Source organism: Podarcis vaucheri, assembly GCF_965113315.1.
Source record: "Podarcis vaucheri genome assembly, chromosome: 2".
In the NCBI taxonomy this organism is placed as follows: domain Eukaryota; kingdom Metazoa; phylum Chordata; class Lepidosauria; order Squamata; family Lacertidae; genus Podarcis; species Podarcis vaucheri.
The window spans coordinates 32,314,327-32,324,264 of record NC_138760.1 but is presented as its reverse complement, the minus strand read 5'-3'; the positions used below and the strand labels follow the sequence as shown (position 1 = coordinate 32,324,264).

The 9,938-nt window shown below is 46.0% G+C and overlaps 1 protein-coding gene across 1 annotated transcript in view; it reads left to right on the top strand.

Annotated features, from left to right (window-relative positions):
• The window catches only part of GPRC5C (G protein-coupled receptor class C group 5 member C), a 24,099-nt gene extending 15,989 nt beyond the window's left edge, over positions 1-8,110 (top strand). The window contains exons 3-5 of the mRNA XM_082212688.1: positions 2,044-2,138; positions 4,175-4,321; positions 5,630-8,110. Coding sequence (XP_082068814.1) covers positions 2,044-2,138; positions 4,175-4,321; positions 5,630-5,662 — 275 coding nt within the window. The 3' untranslated portion in view covers positions 5,663-8,110. The remainder of the gene's footprint in view (positions 1-2,043; positions 2,139-4,174; positions 4,322-5,629) is intronic.
• Positions 8,111-9,938: the final 1,828 nt, after the last annotated feature.

The window sequence follows — 9,938 nt, the reverse complement described above, 5'->3', positions numbered from 1 at the left end:
CAATCATACGCCTTCTCTGACCCTATATCATGGGAAGACAACATGGTGGCGTTCAGATGTTGTTGGCAGAGACTGATGGGATTTGGAGTCTAACAACACCTGGAGGTTACCATATAGGGTATTCTTTGTATTTATTTGAGGGACGCGGGGGTTCTGTGGTCTAAATCACTGAGCCTTGTGGGCTTGCTGATCGGAAGGTTTGTGGTTTGAATCCCCGCGATGGGGTGAGCTCCTGTTGCTTGGTCCCAGTTCCTGCCAACCTAGCAGTTCGAAGGCACACCAGAAAAAGTGCAAGTAGATAAATACCTTCTGGCGGGAAGGTAAAAAATGGCATTTCCGTGTGCTGCTCTGGTTTTGGTGTTGCACCAGAAGCGGTTTAATCATGCTGGCCACATGACCCGGAAAAACCGTCTGCGGACAAATGCCGGCTCCCTCGGCCTGTAAAGCAAGATGAGTGCCGCAACCCCAGAGTTGTCTGTGACTGGACTTAACTGTCAGGGGTCCTTTACCTTTACCTTTTTAATGTAATTATTTATTTTTTAAAACACAACCTGCTTTTCACCATCTAGGTCTCAAAAGCAAAAAAGTTTAGAGTGTAAATTAAATCTCAAAAAATTAAAAATCTCAGATATTTAAAATCTATTTAAAAACAACAACAACAACCAAGCATCAGAAAATTTAAAGCGTCAGATAAGTATTCATGATGCAAAGGTCTCCAGGTGTTTGAAACTCTGTATGGGCGGTGCCTCTTGGAACTTCTAGTAAGAGGGAGTTCAATAGAGTTGTGCCCACAACACTGAACCTACGTTGACATGAGTCATGTTACTGTCGTGTGTGTGTGTGGGGGGGATCTCTGTGATCTGCTTCAGTTCTTTGCTTAACACTAGATTGTGGAGTATGGGCTTTTCCATGCTTCCGTTCGTGCCGCAGTTTCTAAGCACAGGTCTCTGTGACTTCCAGGTACAGGTCTGAGCACGATTTTTTTCTTTCCCCGGGGAAGCCCACAGTTTACCGCTGAATCAGAACAAACAGCAATCCATGGAAAACCTGATTGACATTTACTGTGGTACCTCGGGTTACATACGCTTCAGGTTACATATGCTTCAGGTTACAGACTCCACTAACCCAGAAATATTACCTCGGGTTAAGAACTTTGCTTCAGGATGAGAACAGAAATTGTGCTCTGACGGCGCGCAGCAGTGGGAGGCCCCATTAGCTAAAGTGGTGCTTCAGGTTAAGAACAGCTTCAGGTTAAGAACGGACCTCTGGAATGAATTAAGTATTTAAACCGAGGTACTCTGATTCAGCAGCAAACAGTGGATTTTCCTGGGGAAAGTGGTGGGACCAAAAAGAAAAAGAAGATCTGCTAGCACCCATGTCTGGAAGTCATGGACTTGTGCCTAGAAAAAGTGGTACAAACAGAAGTATGCATCATAGGATCATAGAGCTGTAGAGTTGGAAGGGACCCTGAGGATGATAATAAAAATAAAAATAAATTTATTATTTATACCCTGCCCATCTGGCTGGGCCTCCCCAGCCACTCTGGGCAGCTTCCAACAAAATATTAAAATACCATAATACATCAAACATTAAAAGCTTCCCTAAACAGGGCTGCCTTCAGATGTCTTCTAAAAGTCTGGTAGTTGTTGTTCTCTTTGACATCTGGTGGGAGGGCGTTCCACAGGGCAGGCACCACCACCGAGAAGGCCCTCTGCCTGGTTCCCTGTAACCTCATTTCTCACAGTGAGGGAACCGCCAGAAGGCCCTCGGATTAGCTAGTCCAACCCCATGCAATGCAGGGTGATGCAACTGTCCCATATGGGGATTGAATTTACAATCTTGACATTATCAGCACCACGCTCTAATCACCCGAGCTACCTGGGGCGAACCACTATTCTGTCTCTTACATGGGTTATTTGAGTAAAAAAATCTTCTCTGCTTCTGCTCAGCCTGCGCTGTCTGAAAACCATCTTTGTCACCGAAGATCTCCCAAGCCTGTGTGCCTTTTAATGTTATTTTCTTGTGATTTCTCTTTCTTTTCAGCCAAAAAACCTGTGTCCCCATACAGCGGATACAACGGGCAGTTGCTGACGAGTGTGTACCAGCCCACAGAGATGGCTCTCATGCACAAGGGGCCTGTAAGTGAGTGTGAAGCTCTGCTGGTGTTTCTTATCTTTCTCGACTGTAGCTTAGCTTCCAGAATGTTGGGCTTTTTAAAAAAGATAAAATGAAAAACACAACATCCTCTTGAGCAGTTCAGCAGGAGAAGTTGGCTCCTGACAGAAAGAGGTGAAAACTCTCATAAATGTCAAATCCAGATATTCTGTGTAGTTATCTCTAGATAAGGGAGCAGAATAAACAGCGTCACTCTGTGTGTTTGCATTCTTTGGATGTAAACTTAACACTCACAGGTCTTTGAGTGCAGCCCTCTTTCTGGCCTGATACTGCAGGATAATGGGGTGAAACGGCTTCTGATCTGCGCCTTATTCAGATGGCAAGCCTAGGACCCTTTGCCTCAACACCTAGTTTGAAAAAATGTTTTCAGAACATTTTATTTCATGGATAAGTGTTCAGTTATGCAAGCCCTCATTTGGAGTCTGAGAAGGTACAGTCAGAATCAGGTTCACCACCTCATTTGCTTCCTGGGAGAAGTAGGCTTGACAGGAACATGTTTTTTTTTAAAAAAAAACAACAACCCAAAACCGAAGGAGTTTATTTGGCCTGCATTGTCCTGCAGAGATTATATGTGTGGCAGGGGAAAGGATTGAGGCTACGGAAGACAGTTCATCTGACTACAGTGGTACCCCGCAAGACGAATGCCTCGCAAGACGGAAAACTCGCTAGACGAAAGAGTTTTCCGTTTTGGAGGTGCTTCGCAAAACGAATCTCCTATGGGCTTGCTTCGCAAGACGAAAATGTCTTGCGAGTTCCTGCGGGGTTTTTTTCCTCCCCCCCCATTTTTCTAAGCCGCTAAGCCGCTTATCAGCTGATCCCATAAGCCGCTAAAAGCCGCTAATAGCGCTAATCCGCTAATCCGTCAATAGGCTTGCTTCGCAAGACGAAAAAACCGCTAGACGAAGAGAATCACAGAACGGATTCTTTTCGTCTTGCGAGGCACCACTGTATTTTGTCATCTGACTTGGTCAAAGAAAGCATTCAGATTATTATATCTGAGCTTGCAGACACAGCCCTTGGTGCTACCCTTTGCGGGAGCTGGGAAACGAACCAGGAAGTCTTCCAATAACTATAGTTTACTGTTTCATCCGAACTGGGGGGAACGATGGTTAGCATGAAAAGCTTCAAACAAGCCAGACACAAAGCCATGGTTTAAAGTTGGTTTTAATATCCAGGCTTATTCCAGAGTTGTTAATCATTGTTTCCTGCTTCAGACAAAACTGGAAACAATAGTTAATTGGAAGGCCCCATGATTTGTTTGCCAGCTCACGCAAAGAGAGGAATGAAAAAGGGCTGCAGGGCATAGCCAAGAGAGGCTCATCCACACCTCAGCATATTAAAATGAGGCATGATTGTCTGAACACAGTCAAAATATACTCAGTGAATTTGGGGTGCCAGAGATGATGAGAGAGGACTTTGCACCTTCCCTACTATCCATTTGTATTTCTGTACAGAAGTTCACCTAACAATGCGGCAGAAGCTGGATTTGGGCATTTACTCAATATCTTTGGTATCACCGCAGCAGCTGCTGTATTTCTACTGTTTGCAAGTTTTAGTATATTGCAATTTAGGAATCCAAGGTGTGCGTGAACTTGAAGTGTGCATGTAACCATGCTGCTCCAGGGACCCAAGTGAAAATGCTCTCTGTCTGAGTCATGCCCTTGAAAAGTCAAAACAAAACAGTTTTTTCTTCTTCTGTTTTGATCTAAAAAAGCCTCAGATCTGTTGCATGTGCCAACAGTTTCTCATGTGTGGAAATGATGTCAAAAATCAGGAAAAGTTTCATACAGCCTGGTGAAAAGTGGAAATGTTTTAGTGATTTGAAAATGGAACAGTTCAAGCCTTCTTCATTGAAGGTCAAATATGTATTCCTATAGATGATGCGTGCAGAATGTTGATTGGCTATGTTTCTTTGACCATACTGCAGCTGCTGGTTGCCTTTCTGACCACACTTTCTGCCCACTTCTTACTCTTTTTGTTGTTGTTGTTTTGCTTGCAGTCTGAGGGCCCCTATGATGTCATCCTCCCTCGTGCCACAGCCAACAGCCAAGTGATGGGCAGTGCCAATTCTACACTGCGTGCTGAGGATGCCTACATTTCACAGAATAAGCAGGCAGTGGCACAGAAAGATGGAAAGAGCGGGCAGGTGAGTAATTGGCTAATGCAGCTGCGACTGGAATTCTGTTCCAGTCCCAACTACAGATATATAGTGAATCCCTATCTTTCTGCCCCTCTGAACTGATTTATACACTGCTTCTAGCCCAGTTTGCCTTGATACAATCTCTGCAATTCATAATACACCCATGTGACTGCTGTGAGTTTATATTATGTGCCTTGCAGAGTAATGCACGACTTGTGCAGCTGCAGAACCTGGAGAAAATACAAGCCATGATTTGGTCCTCACTTTGAATTTTGGAATATCCTGCAAATTTTATTTAGGTTGATTGCTAATTTTTAAATTATTATTATTACCAGTGGGGGTTTTTCTGAGGTTATGCAGGGGTATGTATAGCCCTAAACATTTTGTGACTCTTTGTACTTTTGTCCATTTACTGTATTTATTTCCCCCCCCCCCCGATTTGAACTATAAAATGGGGGCTTTCTTCCCTGTGTTTTTTTATTGGGTTTTATAAGCAGGAATAATGTTATCAAATGGTGATTTTCTTGAGTCAAAATGAGAGTACTCCTAAACATTTTAAAAGGAAAAAAGCACTGATTATTATACACCACTTTTCAAGCAAAGTGCTTCTCAAAGCAGTTTTCAAAAATGTACAACCCCCCACAAATTCCTAACACGGTTTTAAAAAAAGACGTTTTAAACAGCATAAAATGCTAGTAAATATATGATGTGGAACTGAGCACCATAACTGTAGGGCCACCACTGAGAAAGTCATGGTTGGCATTTGCCAGCCAACCTAATTGTCTTTGTAGGTGGGCCTTTGAAGTGGATCTTAAAGGCAGGGACAGGTTGATAATGGATGCAGATGGTCCTTTAAGTAACCTGGTCCCAAATTATTCCAAGGCTTTAAAGGTTATTTGCAACACTTTAATTTGGTTCCAGAAACACACTGTAAATATACACCAGTGGGTGGCTGCATTTTCTACCATTTGAAGTTTCTAAGCAGCTTTTAGAAGCCTGCATGTCGCTAATAAATAGGTGGTAACCGAGGCAAGGCCCATTCTCTCCAGATAGGGTTGCGGCTGGTGAACCAACTGAAGCTGTTAAAAAGCACCCCTTGCCAACTCCAACAGCTGAACCACACTCCAGTAAGTGTGGAGTGTGAACTGCAAAGCTGATCCTTCAGAGGAGTGCAACCCAATCTAGAGTCAGTTCCAAAGTTAGAGGGGCTCGTTTCCTGCCCCCACCCCATCCCAGTTGGCTTTAGTTAGCTATATTTAAAATACCATTCCTGCTGTAAGAAAACTAATGTATCAGTCTCTTCTTTTGTTTCAGGCTTCATCTCCTTACAGCAAGAGCAGGTGGTAGAAGCCAAAGTCTTGATTTCGGAAGGTCCCGTTCCTCGAGGATGCCTTGCAAAACCTCCCTTTGTGAAGGAGCATCTAATGAGGCTAGGCCTCAGTTAGCCATTGAGATTTCATTCTGGCAGTGGAGACAATACAGTTTCTTCTTGTTACACGTAACTCCAAGTGCTCTGCTTGACCTCTGCTTTAGAAAATCTGGGTTGCCGTACTGGGATACACCTGTGGTTTGCTTGTTTTTTAAAATTCTGGACAACAGGACTTCTGTGTTCCTTGGAGCCTTCAATCAAGTTCTTCTTAGTGCCACCTCTGCAGTACAACTAGCCAGCATTTCGGGACTCTTTCCTTTTTTTTTTAAACATGCCACGCCATTCATGGACCACGTTGACTTTGCTGTGTCTCACATTCTTCTGCAATGCTACCTGTTTTTATGCTGTACAAATCCGCCTTTCCTAATACTGAGAGGATCTTATCTAGGCCACAACTTGGCCTCCTGGTGGATGATTGAGTTGCCCCTACCTTGCACCCCATTGCCAAATCCCACAAGGAAGTGCTTCAGAACTGAGAAGGGTGCTGCTGTTTCGATTCCTCTTCAACGGAGGCCGTGTAGATGCTAGTCCTTCCGCGGAGAAAAACTTTGTCAAGTGTAGAAAGAACTGTGGTAACCGCTCTCTCGTAGCCCTCCTGCCTTTGGACCAACCCTGAAGTGCAACAGATATTATGCCTGTCCCAGAATCCTGATTGCTCCGGATCTGCTGCCTCTCCACCCCTCAGGGCAACACAAAATGAAGGCCGCATAAGGACTTTTTAATGTTTGGTGCTTAGCTCTGGGTGCCAAGGTGCATGAGGGGGGTTGCAGTTCTGCCTTATTTTGCAGGCAGCACCTCAGATGTCTGTGTTTTGGGGGTATTTGTGAGTTCTTGGTGCCACCCATTGAACACCCAGGAGGTGCCAACTGATGGGGAAAGATAAAGGAGACAGATAGGGGACTTCCTAGTTTCCACACAGAATGAGAGTTGTGGGAGATCCATGACATTTGCTGTTCCCTGTCAGTAGATGCAACATCCCAGTTCTGCCTCTCTAGCACAAGCTCATTTGGACCTCTGAGTGAGATTCGCAAAGTGATCACCTCAGTTTCATGACAGATACGTAAGTTCATCCCCACAGAAAGGAGAGAAGGAGGGGAGATGGAATTATAAAGTGAAGCCAGAGGGTCTAGCAGTGCAGGAGAATGGGGAGTTTTCCATGCCCAAAGTTGCTGTATTTCCACTGGAGTTTCAGAGGATAAAGCTTTGGAAGTCTTGGGCTGCAGAGCTCATCACAGAAAAGTAATTGCCTCTCTTTAGTTTTATTCACTCCTCATCTGCTGAGAATGGGCTGCACCTACTCTGAATCTCCTGCCTAAAACTCTCTTGGCTTTTGTGCCATGCACATTATAAAGTGACGCCCCCTTTTTCTCTTGCATTGTTAGGCAATCTGTCTCTGCTAATAACAACCCTATAATCCCCTTGCCTTCTCCCTGTATGTATATCTTGCCTTTGACAAAAGTGGGCTTTGACCCATGAGAGCTTTGTGCTGCAATAAAACAGTTACAGTACAAACCTCACCACATAAAAAACAACACCCAAGTCCCTCTGAGCTCAGTGGGGCTTACTCCGAGGTAAGTGGTGCCAGGATCTCAGCCTTAGTCTTTTAAGGTGCCACCACTCACATGCTGCTCTGTGCCAGTTGTGTTGGGCTATGGCCTGACCTTTATCTTGGTACTCTTAGCATCCTGAGGCTCCAGCACCTTTTATCTCCTCTTCCTTGTTCTCACTTTGGAGAGAGGAAAAGAGGTTCTGTTTTTCTCTCAGATACAGGCAGGGAGGTGGACGCTGCTGTTGTGTGGGCCTGGTTGGGAGAAGGGCTTGAAGAAATGGACATGCAGAAGGTGCTAGCTACACACTCCCGGCAATGCCTTTGTACCTGGCCTCTGCTTTCCGAGAGTGGGTCTACTCAGTGCCTTTTGCAGATGGGCCTCCCTTTTATCTGAAGCACTCTCTACAATGGCAGGAGAGGGAGCATATCCAGCTTTTAGAATCTGCTGCCCTACCACTTTGTGCTCAAGAATATGAATTTATGCTCACTGAAGCCAAGGCTAGTCATGAAGAGCCTCGCACCTAGTCATGATTTCTGGCCAGCCTTACTGAGAATGATGTTCTGCGCCTTGCTGTTGTATGTATGTGTGTATTTGGGTGAGTTGTTCTCTATATAGATAATGCAGTGTGATTTTTAAAAATCTGGCTGTGAGTGAATGGCAGGAAGAACTCAGGAGGAGGGTCGTCTGCGACTGTTGTGTTTTAATCCAAGTGTTATTTAAGTGGGGGTCGGGGGAAGAAGTGTGTCCTTTTTAGGACTGGCTTTTTTTAGCCCAGAGTTCTCTGACAAATTAAATCAGTTTTGGTTTTTTTCCTAATTTTTGTGGCCGACTTCTTGTTTTCTCTTATATTCTTTCGTGAGTTTGGAGAGGAACGGGATGGGGAGGCCACATAATATGGGCATGCCTTTTGGAGAACCAGCAACAAACAGGGCCTTCCTGACCTTGAGAGTCAGGTGATCAAGGAAAGCCAATCCCACTCAACTCCCTCAAGGTCTGCTATACTCCTTTAAGGGCTCATCTACACTTACATTTGTTCTGCATTTTCTAGGCACAGATCTGGGCTTTCCTCGCCGTGCCCAAGTGGGGTGGCATTGTTTTTAGGCCCTGGCGCTTTCTCCAGGAAAACCCGTGCTTTACCACTGAATCGGATCAATCCATGTAAAAACCAGCTGCCGTTTGCTCCAGTTCGGCGGTAAAACATGGGTTTACCCGGGGAAGGTGCCAGGACAAAGGCGGGGGAAATGTTCAAACACATACCGTATTTTTCGCCCTATAAGACGCACTTCTTCCCCTCCAAAAATGAAGGGGAAATGTGTGTGCGTCCTATGGGGCGAATGCAGGCTTTCGCTGAAGCCTGGAGAGTGAGAGGCATCGGTGCGCACCGACCCCTCTCGCTCTCAGGGCTTCAGGAAGCTATCCGCAAGCCTTGCTAGCCCGGCGGGAGTTCCCGCGGGCTCACAAGGCTTGCGGGCAGCAGCCTGCAGCCCGAAGTATGGGGAGCCCTCCGGAGGGTGCCCCATGCTTCGGGCAGGTGTCCGCAAGCCTTGCGCGCCCAGTGGGAGGCTTGGGGCGGCAGCCCGAAGCTCGGGGAGCCCTCCGGAGGGCGCCCCATGCTTCGGGCAGGTGTGCGCAAGGCTTGGGGCGGCAGCCGCGGCTGGGGGGGAAAATAATTTGTTTTAATTCATCCCCCCCCCAAAAAAAAACCCTGAGGTGCGTCCTATGGGCCGGTGCGCCCTATAGGGCGAAAAATACGGTACCTGGAAATTCTGAACCTCAGCCTAGAAACTTCACAAAAGGAAGAGTCCAAAGTGCAAATTGGCCAGCTGTGTGCCACGCAGCTCCCATCTTTCCTTGTTTAATTATAGGCCACGATCCTGATGAGAAGCACACCCCCTACCCATGAGCACTCCCCGCCCCCCAAGCCTTGTGTATCTGTGTGTGAGATTCTCATTGGGATTGCAGTTGAGGAAGGAAGGATTAGGCCTTATGAGAACCTGTCACCCCAGCACCTTTGAAATGAAGAAAAGAATCACCAAGACGTGTAGTTGTACATTAAGCATGCCATTCTCCATCACACAATGGCACACATCTAATATGGGCAAGCGTACCAGATGGAATGACACCCCACACACTGTTCTGTGGGGTTCTGATCCCTCTGAACCACTTTTGGGGGGGTTCATGGGGGTGGGAGGAAGCCTTGTTGTGCAAGCAGAAGCTCTTGTGCAGGACGTCTGCTGACAAGATTCCTTAGGTGAACTCTGCCCTATGCATTTGGCATAATATGCAATTTTACCCTCAGTTGCGTCCCCTCCCCCCTTAGGGTAGGGTTGCCATACATCCCGGACATGTCCTCTTTTGGGGGGCTACATGCCTATCCAGGGGTATTTTTTACAATTTAAGCAAATATCCAGGATTTGCGGGGGTGGGGTTTAGAAAAAAATATGTGCATGGGCAATTCTGGCTCTGTTTTGGGCTTTGGCGTGGACGTCGGTGGCAGCAGATGGCCGGTGGTTGAGCAATTGATCTCCCAAAAGGCTGAAGCTCAGCATATATATATATATTTGATCTGGATTTTTACCTCAGGGGATATGGCCACCCTACCTTAGGGCATGTTTATTACAGTAAAAGCACTTTTTGTTGTTGT